Source organism: Sebastes umbrosus, chromosome 17 (genome assembly GCF_015220745.1).
Source record: "Sebastes umbrosus isolate fSebUmb1 chromosome 17, fSebUmb1.pri, whole genome shotgun sequence".
In the NCBI taxonomy this organism is placed as follows: Eukaryota; Metazoa; Chordata; class Actinopteri; order Perciformes; family Sebastidae; genus Sebastes; species Sebastes umbrosus.
The window spans coordinates 25,360,609-25,380,202 of NC_051285.1; the positions used below are offsets into that span (position 1 = coordinate 25,360,609).

Below are 19,594 nucleotides of genomic sequence, written 5' to 3' on the forward strand. Positions count from 1 at the left end.
TGAGTTCACATTAGTGCCTTCAGGACGGCGCTATCTGCCGCCTCACAGAAAGACAAACCGCTACTCCAAGTCATTCATTCCTTCCGCTCTTACACTGCTGAACGCAGAGTAACTATCATGAATGAACGACAACAAAAATGTTTTATTTACTTTGAATGTACAGTTATTTTGCACTAACCACATAACGGTTGTTTGGGTTTGCATTAGGTACATTCTTGGAATGCAATTTGCAATGTGCAAATACTCTTGGCACTTTATTCTAATCTAATTATTTATTTATTCCTTTTTTCTTTTATCTCGTCTTGTTTTTATTCTTGTATTCATTGTTTTTATTGCGAATATTTTTCATTTTTAATCTCGTACTTTTATTGTTCTGCACCTCCCCATATGCCACCTACTGTGTTCCCTCTGTCAATGATGATTGTGCAGTATGAATGTGTGTATATGTCTCGGTGGACTGCAGAAACTGAATTGCCCTTCGGGGATAAATAAAGCTCTCTGTATCTGTATCTGTATCTGTATCAAATGATTCGGCTCACTAAAAAGAGCCGGAATTCCCATCACTAGAATACCACCACAGCGCATGCGCAAACTGAACGCAACGTTACGTTTTGGGCACGTTGACGTCCAGTACGTCAATGCGGTAGTAAGTGAACGTTGGAGAGGCGGAGAGCTGCTCTATCTGTAGGTTAGAGAGGTGGTCTGTGATCAGACCCGGTTCTACCGTTTCTAAACCGACACCCGAGAGGGCCGCAGAGATTTACCGGGGAGCCACGGTGAAACACAAAACCATGGGTAACGCGGAGAGCGGCTGCGGTGGAGGCAGCGGCGACGAGGAAGACGTGGAAACGGAGAGCCCCGGCTTCGCGGAAGACAGTCCGGCCTCTGCGGCCAACGCCGTCGGTGTAGGAGGAGGCGGCGGCGGTGGAGGTGCTGGAGGAGGAGGCTCCAACTCTGGGAGAAGCGGAAGAGGATCGAATACCATACCCGTTCCCACCGGTGGACCACCGAACCCCGGTGTGCTCCTGGAGCAAGTGAAGCTGAGAGAAGCGGCTGCTCGCATTAGTGACTCAGGTGTCGCCATTCAGGAGTCTGTCCTCGCTGGGAACGAGGGCGTCCTGGTGCGGTGGCTGGAGGACCGGTTAAACCGAGGAGAGGAGTCCGTCAATGTGGAGCAGTTCTGCGAGATGTTGGAGAGCAGAGATGCACCCAGAGATGAATGTGAAGAGGTATATAGAGAGAGAGAAACACAGAAAGCTATAACTCTGATGACTATTCAGGTTCAGGTTTGTTGAGGGTTTGGGCTGTTAATCAGCATCAGACAATGTTTAACCAGTGTCCTTCAATTCAATTCAATATGCTTTATTGGCATGACTGTCAGGTGAACAATATTGCCAAAGCCTCAATTAAATAATAAAAAAAAATTACAAAAAGAACAAAATAAAAACAAAAACATATATATATACATATATACAATTCATTAAGCAAATTACAATATATAGATATTTAAAAAGAAACTTCTATGTAAATGGAAGAAAACAATAAAGAAGTAATTCATGTTTGTTGTGTCAATAAAACAAACAAACAAATAAATAATAATAATGTCAGGTGAACAATATTGCCAAAGCCTCAATTAAATAATAAAAAAAAATTTACAAAAAGAACAAAATAAAAACAAAAACATATATATATACATATATACAATTCATTAAGCAAATTACAATATATAGATATTTAAAAAGAAACTTCTATGTAAATGGAAGAAAACAATAAAGAAGTAATTCATGTTTGTTGTGTCAATAAAACAAACAAACAAATAAATAATAATAATGTCAGGTGAACAATATTGCCAAAGCCTCAATTAAATAATAAAAAAAAATTACAAAAAGAACAAAATAAAAACAAAAACATATATATATACATATATACAATTCATTAAGCAAATTACAATATATAGATGTTTAAAAAGAAACTTCTATGTAAATGGAAGAAAACAATAAAGAAGTAATTCATGTTTGTTGTGTCAATAAAACAAACAAACAAATAAATAATAATAATATCAGGTGAACAATATTGCCAAAGCCTCAATTAAATAATAAAAAAAAATTACAAAAAGAACAAAATAAAAACAAAAACATATATATACATATCAGAATCAGAATCGTGTTTATTGCCAGGTGTAAGAGGTATACACTAGGAACTTGCTTTGTTTTTGTTGGTGCAAGTCAAACAGTATAATAACAAAAGAATAGATAAAAACTTTAGAATAAAATAAGAGTAAAACAATTTAATTTTTACCAATATACAATATACAAAATAAACTATGAACATGATATAAACAGATAGTGCAGGTGTGCAAACAATCAGGTATCAGAGGGAGAGACAGGGATACAACATATATACAATTCATTAAGCAAATTACAATATATAGATATTTAAAAAGAACATGCATGTAAATGGAAGAAAACAATAAAGAAGTAATTCATGTTTGTTGTGTCAATAAAACAAACACAAATAAATAACAATTAATACAAATATATTGCAATATCAAAGGATAAATGTAAAAAAGGTATATGAAGAGGTATATTGAGCCACAGAAAGCTATAACTGTTATGTCATATCTATTCTTCTGTCCCAGGTATATTACCTGTTGTCATGCCCATTTATGATATGAGCGATAAACAAATATGATAGCATAGTGAGGTCATGAGAGGTCATGATATCCTGTAATCTGTTTAGTTATCTTAATAGTGTGCAATGAGTCAGGCAAATGAGCTCTCCCTGATGCCACCTTTTGCTTGTCATGCTCATGTGGTCTCTTGTAGCATGCTTTTGTTGTCTGTTGGCTGACATTTGTTGTTTAACCAAAGGTTGCAGATGAATGGGTTGACCGATGAATGTGTACTCTAGTCTGCATTTGGCTTTTGTGTGGGTAGACCTGGAATGCCATGGATCCAGTTTATATACTATAGGGGTTCATAAATCACACCTCTGTGAGCATTCATTACCTGTCAAAGGATGCCTCTTTAAACAGGTATAAAAATATATAAAACTTAATAACAAGCAATAGAGGCAGAGCATATTGTGGGAGCCGAATGAATGGAGGATACCAATTGTTGGCCCATTTCTGCTTTATCCATATAGGTTGGTCATGGTGTTGCAGGAATGGGAGTGATTGTTCATAAAGTGTCTCAATGTGTGCTGTGTTTGTCCCCGTCTCAGGCCTTTGGACAGTTCGATGCAGAGGGGGATGGGGTGGTGGATGTGGAGAGCATGCTGATGGCTCTGAAGAACTCCAACGGAGCTAATCTAAAGGGAGAGCTGAGTCATGTGATAAGACAGCTACAGGCGTGCTCCCTAACCCCAGGTATGAGATGTGATTTGTTTACCGGGATTGTTCATCCTGCCCTCCAGCCTTTATTTGAATAGGAGTTGTGAGTGGTCGGAAGAGGAGTTAACCCTAAACATCTTTCCACCCTTTGTCATTTTTTTTTTTCTCCTACAGGTTTTGTTGATATATTCTCCAAGACAAAAGACCGGTTAGGGGCACACGCCTCTAAGATCCTTAAATTCTTACACAGGAATCGTATTCCCAGCAGTTCCATCCCCTTCCCTATTTTAGAGGGCTACAACAGTATCTGCACCATGAGGTCCAGCGTGGTCCAGGACTTCTTGGAATTCCTCTTGCAGAAGGAGAAAGGTGAGCATCAGAGCTTCGGATGAATAAAGTCGCTGGCTAGTGCTGAATCAGGGCTGTTAAAGGACACATATGTAATATATTTACTGTAATAAATCATAAAATGACCATGATATGAAAATGAAAATATGCTGGCTTCTCCAAGTCAGCGAGTATTTGATACATGCTAACACACGCCAACTGCTATCAGTCACACTGAAGGAGCGGACGGGCCACGGCTCCAATGTTTTGAATTTGAACTGCACAACGCTAGCTGTCGGTGCTCCATATTGCTCCTTTAACTAAATGTTCTCCTGCGTGTTTTAAGAATACGGTAACACTAAAGACGTGTGTGTCCGTCTCCTGCTGCTGCACAGCTTTCAGAGAGTCGTCCTAATCTGTGTTTGTGTCTTTCAGATTTAGATATCCAGTACAGAGCAGAGCTGGACCGTGATCCGGAGGTGGATAAAGTCAAGGTGGTCACGCAGTGCTACAGCACAATAGAATCTTCGTCCAATGTTGCAGACATTTACAAGATGACAAATGGGGAAACTGCATCTTTCTGGCAGTCGGACGGCAGTGCACGCTCGCACTGGATAAGGCAAGGGCATCTGCTCTGTAAAGTGTGACTCTAGGTTTTGCAGCTGATTGACATGTGTGCCTGATCCTTTAATTATGGTGTTTTTGGTCCCTGCTATGCATATGATACACTTTTAAAGAGGAAACTCTTCTCCTTTCTGTTCCCAGATTGAAAATGAAACCAGACGTGGTTTTGAGACGTCTGGCCATCGCCGTGGCTTCTAATGACCACAGCTACATGCCTCAGCTGGTATCCGTTGCCGTCGGGAAAAACCGGCGTTCCCTGCAGGAGATCAGAGACATCCGCATCCCCAGCAATGTCACAGGCTACGTAGCCCTCTTGGAGAATGCCAACATCACACACCCCTGTGAGTCACCACCTGCCAGTCTGTCTGATTAGTTGACTGTTTATTTATCTTGGGCTTGTGTGTTTCTTCACTGATGCTTGTAGAGGAACGGTCTTTTCTCATTTTCACTCCTTCTGTGAAGACGGAGCATTGGTGACGGCTACAGAAGAGCACAGCTGGGTTCAGAGCCGTGTTGTAGTACTCAAGATCGGTCTCGGTCTGGAGACGGATTTGTGTTAACGCATTATTATCGTGTTAACTATGACAGCCCTAGTTGAGTTGAATGAAGAAGAATCTTTATTTGTTTTCTATGGGTGTTTTTATGGGAATGTGGATCTTTCAGATCAGTTTGAGGAATGCCTCTGCTCTGGTTTGCATGTACCGGTCTGGTCTTGGTCATGACTCGGTCTCGCCCTGCCTTGGTCTTGGTCTTATCTCGGCCTCGGTTTAGGTGGTCTTGACTACAACACTGGTTGATAGATAGTGTAGTGGTTGAGTGCCTCACTTTGAATCCTCATGCAAGCTTCCATGAGCCTCGAACCTCAAACCCAGGAACTGGTGTGTTTTTTTGTTTTTTTTTGTTGCTGACAGGGGTTAAACTCAGGATTTCCATCTTCTGCCTCAGGTCTCAAAGGACCATCTGTGTCATCCACCTTCATTAGAAGTTGTCTAGCCACACAGAAGCTAGTCTAAAACTCAATAGCTCCGTTTTTTTGTAAATGATAATGTGCTTAGTGACTGTGGATGATTTTCTAAATCACAATGAGCAAATTGAAATTCTTTGGCTGGCTTTGTATGGATTTAAATTCACATAATTATCAGTACAAGTGATTTGTTTCATTTGTGTCTCCCTCAATCAGCGTCTACTTTATATCGTTCTCAGAGGATGATGTAACGAACCCATTATGGCATTTTTGCGTGATGTATTCCATCAGTCTGCTAATTGCATTATCTCTTCTTCACCAAAACCCCAGACATCCAAATCAACATCAAGCGGTGCCTGAGCGACGGATGCGACACACGGATTCATGGCTTGAAGACGCTGGGATATCAGATTACCAAGAGTAAAGAGGTGTCTGTCTCGGACGCTTCAGCCATCTGGTACCTGTCTCTCCTCACCTCCTTGGTCACGGCATCCATGGAGACCAACCCCGCATTGGCTCAGACTGTCCTTCACAGCACACAGTAAGATGCACCACTCATGGTTTTGCATAAAAAAAAAATTAGGAATGTGTATAAGTGCAGTGATTTGTCCATCGTTTTGGTTCTGAGGACTTTTTTTGTGTTGTTTTTCTCCTAGAAAAGCCTTACAGCACATGCCACCGTTGTCCCTAACACCATCGTCCACAGAGTTCCCCAAGTTCTTCTCTTTGAACATCCTGGAGGAGGTGGATGGATTTCTCCTCAGGATAGCAGAGTAATCAGCACACTCACCCATCACTGCCACACTGAGCTCATAAGGCTGACATCATCACAATGAAAACAGGCTAAAATCAAAGTATTGATTCAGTGGGGCGATGACACACTGTTTCCGTTCCATTTGATGTACTGTAAATCCCTCAGTGGTGGTCAGGGTCTCTATCAACAACAGCAGCAGCAGCAACAACAACATGACTGAAATGATGTCATCAATTAGTTACTAGAAAGATGACTGTAGACAACATTGTTAGAGATACATTATGGCCAGTATTGGTCTTTACTGGAGTTTTTGCAATCAAATGGTGTCTTCATTTCATAGATATACTGTGTTTAGAGGAGACCCCAGAGTTGGCTGATGGTTTGCTTGGACCAGACTGTTCAAGAGTAAATAGCAGAGAAATAGTATTTGCCATTAATCAGTATTAGCCCAGTGTTAAAGGGTGGCTTCGGTATTTTTCAACCTGGATCCTATTTTCCCATGTGTTTGTCACTAACTGATTAATGGAGACAACAATTTCTGAAATTGGTACAATATTGAGCGACAGCGCTGTAGACAGCTCATGGGCTGCAATATGGTGCTATTAGGGCAAGCTGGAAGCGTCATGTTTACATGTTATAATGTTCAAAAAGCGCTTTACTTTTCTCATACCGGCTGTGTTGCAGCACCTTTCACCCTCTGTCCGAAACGCTCTAACTAGCTTTGTTTGAGGGCGTGCCAAACCACCAAGTAAAAGAAGAAAAGGCGGGACTTCAAGCAAGGCGTTTCAGGCAGCAGCAGGAGCAGTGTTTCTGTGGGGGAGAGGAACTCCCTTTGGCATGGACTGTGGGCTTTGTAACTTATATACAAAAAGCTATATAACACACTAAAGAAAAGGGAAAAAGCACAAAAGCATAATAGGTCCTCTTAAAAAAGCAATTTCAATGTGAAGTGATATGGGACACAATCAAGGGTCCTTGTTTCATGCAAAAATTCATTCTAAAGCTAATATCTATCTTCAACAGTCTGAGGTAGATAAATTATGCTTTGCGGCAAGCATAGACAGTAAGAGCAATTATATCATCCAATAATGCTTTCAATGTACATACATATAGGCATGTGAGTATTGTTTTAAGAATGACTTGAAAAAAAAACCTTTACCTTTACTTATCCTTTAAGATATGAGGGAACATTAGGAGATTATGACCATGCATGGAAATATAATTATTTGGCCAAAATATCTCTGAAATTGAGACACAAAGGATCATTTTATATGACCCCAAAACTAACTTGTGTATGTTTCTTTGCCCCTGTGTAGCTGCTGTGTGAGTCCTGATGCCGAGTTGACCCTCCTGGCCTTCGCTCTGGCCAGAGGCAGCGTTGCAAAAGTGCTCCAAGCCTTGTCCTGCATCAGCGACCATTTAGAGACCGAGTACAAGGCCTCCTCCCTCATCGTGTCCATGGCCTCCGTTAGGCTGCGACTACTTAATCGCAACGGTAACGCCCTCCTTTACTCTCGCTCACACAAGGCCATTTGAAACCTTAGAGCAGGGAGAGAAAGTGCTGAGCCTACGAGGAGGAGATGCATTAGTGGACTACGCAGTGGAAAATTGCTAATTGTGTTACAAAGCTGCAGTTCAGTGCGGTGATCACTGCCTCCCAGTACAGGAATGAAATGATAACCTGTATGGAAAATGATTAAATTATTAACTATGATGTCATAGAAAATGCAAACGTCATAATGTGTTGTGTCTCATTACAGGGAAGCCCCTCCAGTTGCACCTACAGGCCTGTGATGTGAAGAGTAAAGAGGAGAAATCAGGACCAGAGAACATGCTCACAGAATCATCCACTGGAGACGGTACTGACTGAACTGAGACCATCCTTATTCAATGAGAAAATAACTGACATTAAGTTCATATACAGCTTAAAGGGTAACTTTGGTATTCTTCAACCTGGACCCTAGATTTTCTCATGTCTAACTGACTAATAGGGACAATCATTTCTTAAATTGGTCCAGTATTGAGGGAGAACGCTGCAGAAAGCAGCTGCTCACGGGCTGCAATATGGTGCTATTGGGGCAAGCTGGCATCGTCATTTATGTGCACTAAAAGTGCTTGTTTTTGCCATGACAGGCTCTGATTGTTATTATAAGTGTCTGACAACATTATGGAAAGAGTCTCGCTCAAGGAGAAGTCTCGTTCTGAAATCTGGCGAGGTGACGTGTTGCCGGTAGACAACGGTAGAATAGTGGAATACCTCCATGGTGGAAACGCTAGTGCCAGCTGGGCAGAGTTTGTTGTGTTGGAGTACAGAAAGCGTAGCTTAGTGTTATCTTGAAGATATTTGATGTAATGGCTTAATATTTAGATGATTTCTACAATGTAGATGAGGTTTTTGAATTCAAAGTGCTTTGATTACGTGTGGTTGCTATGATACGCCAGTCTCTGTGTATTCATTTCTCCAAAGTTGAACATTTTCAACTCTCAGCGGCCAGAAAAAAACCCACCAAACATTCACTGCTCAGTGCAGAATAGACGCTTGTCACGCTGCTGGCGTTTGTAGCAAAGTGTAAAAATGCAGCGCTCCCATTGCATATAATTCAAAAAAGAAAAAAAAGTGAACATAGCGGTTTTGGTGGTTGCTTGCCATCCCCTGCAGTTGGCTTGTCAACATTGCGGTATTTCAATATTGCTGTTATTGCGACAGCCCTACATTGAGCGGGACTTGGACACAATAAAAAACAGAATGGATCAAGCGAAAGGGAAGGAAAACGTAGGGTTGTTTCCATCATGTTGTCAGACACCTATAATATCAATCTGAGCCTCTCAGTGGCAAAAACAAACATTTTTTAGTGAACAAAATGTTACATTGACGCTGCTCACTTGCCTGTTTTGCAGCTGTCGGTTACAGCATTATCCCTCAATACAGGATCAATGTCAAAAATGATTGTCCCTATTAGTCCCTTAGACACAACACATGGGAAAATAGGGACCAGATTGAAAAATACCGAAGTCGCCCTGAAGTATGAACACGCCTTCGAGTATAACTGAATGTTTTTGTTGCTCCAAAGGTTTTCTCACAGAAAGCAGCAGGAAGAAAGCCAGTGTGATCCTGTCAACAGAGGACCAGAGTAACTTCCAGGTCACTCAGATGAAGATCAAAGTGAGGCTCCATTTGATTTCACCATTTTATTGAGTTGTTTTTTAAAAAAAAGCAACAGTGATGGAGGAATGCTTGCTGTACATAACACTTCCTCTCTGGTTTGTGTGATCAGGTGCGAAAAGGAACCATCGGAGCAAAATGCGGCTTGGTGTTTGCGTACAAGGAGGAAGACCCTTTTGATGCAGAGAAACATTTCAAGAGGTTCAAAAAGTATGACTCGTGGGACTACAAGGACTACAAAGAGTTTGTGCAAGACAAGTAAGGACACCTTTTATAGCTGTCTGAATTTTATTATTCCACATATTCCGGTTTAGTGTGCTTTTGTGTTTCAATTTACAAGTTGACGAGCCCTTAATAAGAGAAGACAGCTATGATTAGCAAATAAGAGTACTCGTGTTGAAGAGTACATGCTGAACAACATATTGCAAATCTACCTACCACTTCCATATTTTACCAGCATTTGTCTGGGGGACACCGGTGTTTATTTTGTACGCTGCATGCAGGACGATGTAGCACTTTCAACTTAATAAGATAATACTAATACAGTGTAGTTAGTTTGTGTGAGTTATGACACCCCTCAGCAGTGTGGGGGTCTGTCTTAGTGGTTTATTTGAATGGCTGACACACCATGCTGTCACCTGACCTGCAGTGTGAAGATTCCAACCCAGTCGGAGGACGAGCCGATTGGCTGGTTCGAGCTCGAGGATGACTGGAACGACGTGGAGATCAAGCTGCAGCAGTGTCGCGTTGCAAAGGTACATGTACTGCATCGAGGACACATTTTGTCTTTCCTCTACACATTTGAACCTCATTATTTAACCCCTCAACCAGTTATTAAGTGTGTTGTGTTACGTATTTCGGGCTTCCAAAATGCAATAAAAATAGCTACATGCTTAAGTATTGCTGTCATAATCAACTAACCACACCTTCTTCTGTTTCCTTGTCTTCCCAGTTCCTGATGGTGAAATTCCTCTGCACCAGGCAGGACTCTGCTGAGCGCCTGGGAGTGCAGTCCCTCAGCTTCAGTGGCTACCTGTGCCCCGGGCCAGAGAGGCTCGGAGACCTGGACGACCTCAGTCCAGAGGGGGAGAGCTTCGACTGTGATGCTGTCACCGGCCTTTGTCTACTTAACAAGACACTATTCTTCATACAGCAGCTTACACGAGACATGGTGACTACTAAACACTACTACAGTTATCACTCATCATTTCAATATCACCAGTGAGAGAGACTGAAACATCCTCTTTGCGACCGGAAACAATATGGTTTATGAGAAATATTACCATTTAAAAGGGACATATTGTGCTTATTTTCAGGTCCAATACATAATATGTAATTTGGGTTTCTATTATAACATGTTTACATGCTTTAATGTTCAAAAAATGCTTTACTTTTCTCATACCGGTTGTGCTGCAGCACCTCTTTTCACCCTTTGTCTGAAACGCTCAGTTTGAGCTGCTAATAGTATAATAAGATAATAGGTCCTCTTTAACATACCACTGGCCTGAGATAGATTTGACTCTGGTCTTGTATTTATAAGACCAAAATACCACATTTAATTTACTAAATTGACTTCTATATGTATAGTATTTTATTTATGGTGCATCAGTCTTCCCACATATATCCATTAGGAGACATTGCAACCTCTTACTTTACTGTATGGCTGAACTGTTGAGGGTGAACGGGTGCTTAATATTCATGACGTGTAATGTTTGTTATTGTTGAAGACCGTCTCCCTCTCTCTACATTTGTGCAGGATGCCTCTCACTTCAAGCAGAAGTATCTTCTGGACTTCAGTGGTCTCGCTCTGAACCTCTTCTGGACCTTCTACAGTAAACTCGGGAAGATGTGAGTAGTAGTACTGTCACTGCTGTTTTGTGCTCTTCTTCTTCTCATTGGGACACGTGCAGACATATTAAGGTCTCACCTGTAATCGAGCGTATGTCTTTGTCTCAGTGACGGAGAGGAGGTGTTGAAGAGCAGAGTTCTGCTGCTCCAGCTGATGCAGAACTGTTTCCCCATGCTGCCCAACCCACTGGAGCCCCGGGGCCCAGAGGAGAGCAAAGGGCCCGACGAGGGAGCCGCAGCAGCGGCTTGTCCATCCACGTCCAGCAGTGCAGAGCCTCTGTCTGACTCTGTCAGGGCAGTCAATGAACTCTACACTCACCTCTGCCACAGTAAGGACCTGTCAGCTGTCATACAACTGGTAGTAGTAAAAAGCAGTTGGTTGAATGGTCACATTGGGATAGAGCAACTACAAGGAGCTTTCATTTTGTGATGATTTTGGCGCCCCCCTGTGGACAAAAGGGGTAGTGTTTCCATGAGAGAGAGAGAGAGAGGGCCATTCGCGTTTTTGCATCGGCCACCGTAGTTCTCCTACACGCTTGGCACACAGGAGAGGCTTCAGTTGGTTACAGTCTGCAACCTCACCACTAGATGTCGCCAGATCCTACACACTGCTCCTTTAAGAATAACGATATAGAAATAACCAATCTTCTTGCCGATGGTCTTGTTTGCTTATGTAGGTTAAAAACTCCTTGTATTAACTTCAAAAGATTAAATTTTTCAGTCCTCGGACCGTAGTAACTTGTCATTTATTTTCAAGAATTTGTGAAAATCTGTGCAGCAATAATATTAGTGTTGTTTGTGTTTCAGTTGTGGACGGTCCAGAGGGTGAGACATCAGTGGAAAAAGCTCTGCACAAGGAAGCAGTTAAATCCATTCTTAATGGAGCAGCTGTTTTCTTCCCCGATAAACACATCAGGCGGGACAAACTCTTCCACATGATGGTGAGTTTAGAGACAAATGAAAATAATAATGATGATAATAAAATGATAATGATAATATAATATGCCTTTTTTGTAGAAAAATATCACCGAACAGGATCAGCCAGAGTCAGTGAAGGTGACGTTTGAATCGCTTTGTAATTACTTCAGGTAAGCAGACTGTAGATATACAAACATCATGTTCTCATACACATCCAGATCATAGTGGATCGGTAAAAGGTGTGTTGTCTCTGTGCAGTGACCAGGATCCAAGTGGCCTTCTCCTGCTCCCACCTAAAGGGGCTCCCGCGGACTTTGACATCAGCCCCATTCTGTCAGTTATGGAGACGTTGCTGCTGGTGGCAACAAGAGAGGTGAGGCCTCCGTCACACAACGTCTCTACTGTTTCATTATGTTATTTGTTATTTATCAACAGCCCTCTGTGTTTCTCCGTGTACCTTTTCTAATGCTCCTCTCAGTGTGAGGTGATGATGGTGGATGAGAACAGTGGAGCCAGCAGGACGGTGTTGCTGTCCTTGTTCTGGGCTCTGCAGGGCAGTCTGATCTCCTGGTGCTACCTACAGCTCAAAGGAGGAGCCGCCACCACTATCGCCATGGAGCTGGCCAGAGACATCCTTCTAAAATGTGAGATACTGCGAGATTACAGCTTCCTGTTTTCGGGGTTAGATTATGTGTTTATTAGAGCACACAGCCTGGTGCTGATCAGTCGAATGTAGTTAAGAGGTTAGGGGGTAGTACATACACTGAGCAAGCTTTCACAACCTGTTTGGTTCGGTTAAAACAAACTCTGGTCCATTTGTTTGGGATGGTGTGAAAGCTGTCAATCGAACACTGGTGTGGACCAAACAACCGAACCGAGACCGCCTCTAAACATGGTTCTCGGTCCGCTTCCAAGTGGACTCTGGTGCAGTTTGTTAGCATGAGTTCAAAAGCTAAACTACTAATAAATCCATCTGATAATCGTGAAATCTGTTCAGGAAGCGATCTTATAATTGATGTGTATGAGGCTATGTATGTATATAACCTATTTATGCAAATTAACACATATGTCATACTTCAGCGCGGGTATTTTCCCTGATTATTAGGTCGAAAGCTGTTAAATCTGCTGTGCTTGTATCTGACCCCGTGTACTCTTTCAGTTCATTAACCACATTAAAAAGTGTGTGACAGCGATCCCACAGTAATACGCCTCGTGAGTGTGACCGTGCGCTCCCCGATGTTCGCACTATGTGTTAATTAGCACCGGTCATCTGGGAGCGCGCAAAAGGGCTTTTATACAGTCCTGTCTCTACCATTATTCATCATAACATACGGTCGATTTGTAGTCTAATAATACTAATAATGCTTATAATCAGTTATTAATCAAAGAATGTATATATACACATCAGAAGCATTAAAGTGCTGCATAAACTTATGTCAGTCACCAGAATTTGATTCCCCCACGTGGGTCCTGATGATGCAGGATGACAATCGCCAAAACTGTCCAATCAGCGAGTTACCTGTCAGTCTGTAGAACTTCATGTTTACTCCTCTGGTTTGTTTATAAAAAGTCAGCATGAACAGGAACCGGACCAGAACTAAAATCCAACAAATGCTTTATTTCAACAGACGTGGATCAGTTCCTCGGAAGTATCAAAGGTGTCCTCGGTTCGCTGCTGGGGAGGTACACTGGTGCTCAAATTACTGACAAACTAGGCAGCTCCATCCTAGCCACAGTCTTCAGACAACTGGTAATACTTTACACTCTTATCTCATGATTTTGAACCGCCTACCTGCATCATTTTTAGGTTGACCGTACTGATTCAATGTAATATTTGTTCTGGTCCTGGCAGATGATTTTACTCCTGGAGCTGTGCTCTTTGGACATCCCTCACAGCGTGCTGCTGAAGAGCTTCTCCTCTCTGGTCGAGCTGCTCAAAAGCCTGTCCAGTGATACTGGAGACATCTTTTCTAAGGTCAGTCCACTCTGTCCTTAGACCTTATTGTAGCAGAATTTATACAGCCTCTCATCCCACTGTGTGAGTATGAACGGAGAGGGGAAAATACAGACCAGTATTTGAGGTGTGGAGCGTTGTGAAGTACACTAACACTACTGTCACCAGTGTGGGTAGAAATACCATTAGGGCTGTCACGATATCAGATTTTTACGAAACGATAATCGTGTCCAAAAGAATTCACAATAATGATATCATCGCATTTATAGAACATAAAATAAACTAATAAATGAATAATGCTACCAGTCAAATTCATCCCTCAACTTTGTGTATTCTGTGTTTTGTCTCCTTTTTGGCAAATAAATTACACTCAAAATACGAGTGGAGAGAGGTGGAGAGAGAATCTGTTACCATAACTGTACAAAAGCGTGATTTAAAAGGCGCTGGAGCATTTACCCAATATTATCATATGTGTATTATTAACATTATATCAATATTTCATTTCTTAAATATCACAATTATCATCAATCAATCAATCAATATTGCGACACCCCTTGTAGTAATACCTACACACTTGAAGTTTAAAAACTGCAACCTCACCGCTAGATCCTACACAGTGTTCCTTTAAGTACAGCAGTTGAGTAAATGTACTTAGTTACATTCCACCCTTGACTGTAACATTAGTTGCATCCCATGTCTCCATTAGGCGGATCAGGAGAGCTGGCACCAGCCCCAGCAACCAGTGGTGCTGAGGACCTGGAGCATGGAGTCCCCTCACAACTATGAGAATAGCCGCCACGAGACCAGCATCTTTGCCTGCCCTGGTGCTACCTCCTTTGAGGTGGAGTTTGATGAACGCTGTGAGACAGAGAAGAGGTGACTGATGTGAAACATGACATTTTCACTTGTGTTTTTTTAATCCCTAGTGAGACATTCTTAACCCGTCCTCTCTGCTCTTGATCTTCACAGATACGACTACCTAGAGTTCACAGATTCTAGAGGTGGGAAGGTCCGCTATGACATGAAGGTTGGAAGTGAAAAGTGGCCAAAGGTAGCATATGGAAACCACTCAGCCGTCGCCATATGAAACAACTGTTGTTGCTTAATGTCTTACACACGTCTGCTGCTTCTCTTTGCTCCTTCAGAAGGTGACGTTTGACGCGGGCCCTCAACTCCAGTTCCTCTTCCACTCTGATAGCAGTAATAACGAGTGGGGTTACAAGTTCACTGTGACGGCCCTGGGTCTGCCAGATATCACTATTTCTTGGATGTCAGACCTGCAGCTGCTGGTGGCTCGCCTGATGGGTCGCCTTGCTTCCAGAACCCTCGCCTTGAAATCCCCCCACGGTGAGAAAAACAAAACCCTTTATCAAACAAAGGTGTGTGATTGAACGCCCTGTCTACGCATATACAGATATTTTTAAAAATTGATATTTTCCCCTTTGTTTAAAAACACCCAACAAAAATACAAAATATCTCCGTCCACATTTGAACGCAAAAACGACTCCAAACGCTCACCGTAATATTTACATGTCACCACAAGTGAGATCACAAGTTAAGGGTCAAGGAATATAAAATATGTCAGTCAGGGGTTGCCAGTTTATTCAATGATAGAAAAGGGGTCCCTTAAGGAAAAGGGTTGGGAACCACTGATCTAAAATGTTGGATGATAGATTGAAATGCTAGTATTTGTGTCTGTCTGTTCCAGAGATACGTACTGTTAAAGAGCTTCCACCAGGGAAAATGTCCCACGTTCAGTCTTCTCCTTTATGGAAACCCATTCTGCGACACGGGTTGTGTGAAACAAGGGAGACGATTCAGATCAAAACACCCACAGACCAGGTACTGTCAAATCTGCTTAATCCACTTACGTAGAAGTTCCATTCTTCCGTTGCTTATTGACCTCAGCAGCTAGGTGGTGCTCTAATACTATGTGGCTTTTCTGTGTGACAGACAAATGCATGGACGCTTGATGAGTTAATGAGCTTCCTGGAGGACTTTGCCCGTTGGAATCCTTCCCTGGAACCGACAGACAGCAGGACGAAGCTGATGAAGACCCTCATGCAGTCCTGCAGAAAACAGCCAATGAGGAACGAGATTGCTGCCGGGTCAAAGACAGACCAGGCTGTGAATGCCATCTGGTCGGCCATGGTGTACCATACACCGGCCCTCAACCATGCCCTGAGGACCTATGGTAATGTTTGGCTGTAATCAGTCTTCATAGAGTAAAACAAACTGTTCTATTTCTTCAGTTTCTTGCTGTGTTTTATCCTGGTAACTCTGTGTGGGTGGTTAACTTGAGTTGATTTCTCCCTTCTGTTTTGTCTTTGTACGAGTAGTTAATCAGGACTGCAAATCCTGTTTAAATGAAGAGTTTGTGCAGGTGTATTCATTGGCAGACAGCATCAGAACGTGGATGGTGAGTGTTACTGACAGATTACCTGCTGCTGAGTTTATATATGATCATGTAAATCTGTATTATATACATCATGTATATATGATCATGTAACTGACCTATGTCTTTTATTTCCTGTCAGTTGGAGATGAAACAGAGATACCTAGTTAGCAAAATGAACGTTCCTGACGAGAAGGAAGGGGGTCACGATGAGGTTTCCATGGAGACGCTAGGTGAGGACTGAATGCTCTAGGTCTTTAGTTTGTGGCTGTGAAGTTTCATGACGCTGTGATTATCCTAGAGGTCACCAGAGGTCATTTTATACAGTCAGGTCAAGTTTAAAAAAAAGGTCTCACTACAATGAAATGGCTACTATGGGGACTAACAGCATCACACATGAATACAGTTGGGCTCATTGGATCCACAAGAGTCTCAGCTTTACAGTGATACCTAATTTATGTAATTCCAAGACTGTTTAGGGACCCCAGTATGCAGAAATATTCAAACACATAATTTTTGGAATAGGCGAAAATAACACCTTTATACTGCATTCAGAAAACTGCATGTTTTTTGCCCCAAACTGCATGTGATTATCATAAAGTGGGCATGTCTGTAAAGGGGAGACTTGTGGGTACCCATAGAACTCATTTTGCTGACTTCTCTTATTTTTTTCTCTCCAGCTGAGACATGCATCGAGAAGAGCCTCCTGCTCTTCAGATTCACCCCTTGTGGAGTACCGTACCAGGACAACGACTCTTCCAAAGCTGCAGAGGGCTGCCGCGCTCCATTCCTCCGCTCTAGCTCCATCTCGGAAGGGGACTTCCAGGCCAGCTGCACTCAGGGACCTCAGACTGCAGGCTGCGAGGAGGGCGTGGACGCCAGGGCAGAACAGAGCCAGCCCCCCGGTGCTCAAGCGCAAAACTCATCTTCTTGTGGACACGGCAGACAAGGCCACAGAGGCTCCACAGAGAGCATCTCCTCCCAGACAGGGGAGCCGGCCTCGCCCTCCGCCCTCTCCCGCAAAGCCCCGTTCAGCCGGGCCCGCCTACGCCTCCTGTCCTGTCGATCTATAGAAGAGCCTCGCATGACCCCCTCTGTCAAGGATCGCTACCCAATACTCAAACACATCCTGAATTTTATAAGGGACCAGGCTCTCACAACAGCAAGGTGACTGACCTCCACTTTTCTATTTTGCATCTTTTCATTTGTGTACTTGTACCGTACAGAGTTAAAATCATCCAAATCTTCCTCCTGTAGCATTCTGCAGACCCTGGCCCTGAGCAAAGCCCAGGCTCTGAGTGTGTGCAAGGTCCTGGAGATGGTTCAGCAGTGTTTACATTCCCTGGGAAGGCCTCACCTCTTCCAAGCCCCCTGCATCCTGTTCCTACAGGAGCTGCTGGCATGCCAGAAAGACTTCACCAGGTACAAAATGTTTTTGTCACAGTTCAGTGAATATTTCTGATTTTGAACAACATTGTCCCAAAATTGGAAATTATAAAAGAACAGTATAGATTTGTTTCTTTATTGACCTGTATCAATTTGACAGTTCAGAACATATGAAAAATATATATATAATATGTGTAGAAATAGACTGTGCAGTAGTATTTCACTCAAGATTTTCTTTGCTTTGTCTTTTTCAGTTACTTCTCTCAGTTGTCGGACAGCGGGCAGAAGCTCGGAGAGGAGGTGAGGCGTTCCTACCATCAGCTGGTGCTCATGCTGGTGGAGGCAGTACAAGGCTTCAGCAGCCTCAACGAGAAGTAAGCTCTTATCCTTGTTAACGCACCATGTTCACACATTACTAGATTCACTGAACTGAAAAAGCGCATGCAGCAGTGATTATTGTAATTCCAAGTGTGCGTGCAGTGGCATAACCAGACCCTCATCCCTGCTCTCCAGAGCCCTGCTACCAGCCCTGTCGTGTGTGCAGACCTGCTTGTTGCACCTTCTAGACATGAGCTGGGAGGTACATGACCTTCCTCTCTTCCTGGATATCAAGCTTCCTGACCTCCTGCTCAGCATGTCCCAGGAGAACATCAGTGTTCATGACATCGCCATCAGGTAATATCAGACCCAATCAGAAAACAAGGCGCCGCACAGTAGAAATCAAATGCTTTTCCTATTGATAACAACTACTAAGGCTAGCAAAAGATACAGATTACACTTTTAATAGTCTAAACTGCATCTATTTCAAATGTCGTGCAAAATAAAGTTCAGTTTGTTTTTACTGGGGTTGTATGAGGTACTTATCCATAGTCAGTATATTACCTACAGTAGATGGCGGTTAACTAATTAATTAATGATCCCTTTAAGCAGTGTTCTAGCCACTTAAATTGCACATGATGGATTATTTCTGTGGTTTCATTTCATCTTCAGTCAATGGACAGAAGAGGATGAAATCGCAGACTACAAGAAGAACCAGGAGTGGATGGATGAGTGCATGGACGGGATGTTTGAGAAGTGGTACGACAAAATCGATGAAGAGGACTCCATGGAGGACAGGAGAAAGGTACATCACAGTGCATTAAATAGTCCAATCATTAGCAAACAAGGAAAACTGTCTCGTGTCTGAGCTGTCTGGGGAAACAAATGGCACTCAGTGCTTAACCCGACGGCCCCAAGTGCTTGTCCGCTCTCTGTTTTCCTTCCTGTGCTTACAAAGAATAGAGCAGATTTAATCCTGCAGGTAATACATTTAAAGACAACCTGCAACCTTACAAGCTGCCATTTAGAAAAGATGATGTTGTAACATCAATGGATATGTCTAACATCAAGGTTATAACAAGACTCTACGACCACGGTCATGGCTCTGTGAGGCGGTACTCAGGCACAGCGGTTCTTTGAGTTACATGCTAACATTAGCTGATGATGTGGATGTTCAGCAGATATAATGCTTGCCATGTTGATCATCTTAGTGTAGTGTGTTAGCGTCACTTCACACAAAAGTGTTTGAAACTCTGTGTATATCTGTTAAACAAGACAAACACATCAGTCTGTGACACTGTTTGTGTGTGATGAAGTTAAACAAGCTGTAGGTAAGTCAATATTTACAAGTCCATGACAGCAATGATCTATGTAAATGTTTGCTAAACTCAGATAGGGAAGTTCAAAGACAATAACACTGTGTTCTTCAAATAATTTACCCGGTTATATCCACAGATGCACATGTTCATTGCACGCTACTGTGACCTGCTCAATGTGGTGATCTCCTGCGACGGCTGTGAGAGGATGGCACCTTGGCACCGCTACCGATGTCTGCAGTGCATGGACATGGACCTCTGCAAGACCTGCTTCCTCAGTGAGCTCATACACTCTC

General features: G+C 42.7%; 1 protein-coding gene across 4 annotated transcripts in view; it reads left to right on the forward strand.

Annotated features, from left to right (window-relative positions):
- Positions 1-612: 612 nt before the first annotated feature.
- The window catches only part of zzef1 (zinc finger, ZZ-type with EF hand domain 1), a 35,596-nt gene continuing 16,614 nt past the window's right edge, over positions 613-19,594 (forward strand). For 3 of the 4 annotated variants that reach the window (XM_037748177.1, XM_037748176.1, XM_037748178.1), the window contains exons 1-34: positions 613-1,229; positions 3,223-3,367; positions 3,506-3,700; positions 4,094-4,277; positions 4,424-4,623; positions 5,577-5,787; positions 5,903-6,019; positions 7,317-7,495; positions 7,761-7,859; positions 9,072-9,163; positions 9,276-9,421; positions 9,813-9,918; positions 10,116-10,334; positions 10,920-11,011; positions 11,120-11,340; positions 11,819-11,952; positions 12,029-12,099; positions 12,188-12,302; positions 12,408-12,573; positions 13,558-13,679; positions 13,782-13,904; positions 14,590-14,759; positions 14,853-14,934; positions 15,029-15,230; positions 15,592-15,725; positions 15,837-16,077; positions 16,223-16,302; positions 16,421-16,511; positions 16,959-17,445; positions 17,536-17,700; positions 17,919-18,038; positions 18,178-18,339; positions 18,655-18,787; positions 19,438-19,576. In XM_037748177.1, the coding sequence (XP_037604105.1) occupies positions 792-1,229; positions 3,223-3,367; positions 3,506-3,700; positions 4,094-4,277; positions 4,424-4,623; positions 5,577-5,787; positions 5,903-6,019; positions 7,317-7,495; positions 7,761-7,859; positions 9,072-9,163; positions 9,276-9,421; positions 9,813-9,918; positions 10,116-10,334; positions 10,920-11,011; positions 11,120-11,340; positions 11,819-11,952; positions 12,029-12,099; positions 12,188-12,302; positions 12,408-12,573; positions 13,558-13,679; positions 13,782-13,904; positions 14,590-14,759; positions 14,853-14,934; positions 15,029-15,230; positions 15,592-15,725; positions 15,837-16,077; positions 16,223-16,302; positions 16,421-16,511; positions 16,959-17,445; positions 17,536-17,700; positions 17,919-18,038; positions 18,178-18,339; positions 18,655-18,787; positions 19,438-19,576 (5,581 nt within the window). In that variant the 5' untranslated portion in view covers positions 613-791. The remainder of the gene's footprint in view (positions 1,230-3,222; positions 3,368-3,505; positions 3,701-4,093; positions 4,278-4,423; positions 4,624-5,576; positions 5,788-5,902; positions 6,020-7,316; positions 7,496-7,760; positions 7,860-9,071; positions 9,164-9,275; positions 9,422-9,812; positions 9,919-10,115; positions 10,335-10,919; positions 11,012-11,119; positions 11,341-11,818; positions 11,953-12,028; positions 12,100-12,187; positions 12,303-12,407; positions 12,574-13,557; positions 13,680-13,781; positions 13,905-14,589; positions 14,760-14,852; positions 14,935-15,028; positions 15,231-15,591; positions 15,726-15,836; positions 16,078-16,222; positions 16,303-16,420; positions 16,512-16,958; positions 17,446-17,535; positions 17,701-17,918; positions 18,039-18,177; positions 18,340-18,654; positions 18,788-19,437; positions 19,577-19,594) is intronic. The other variant, XM_037748179.1, reaches the window with a different exon arrangement.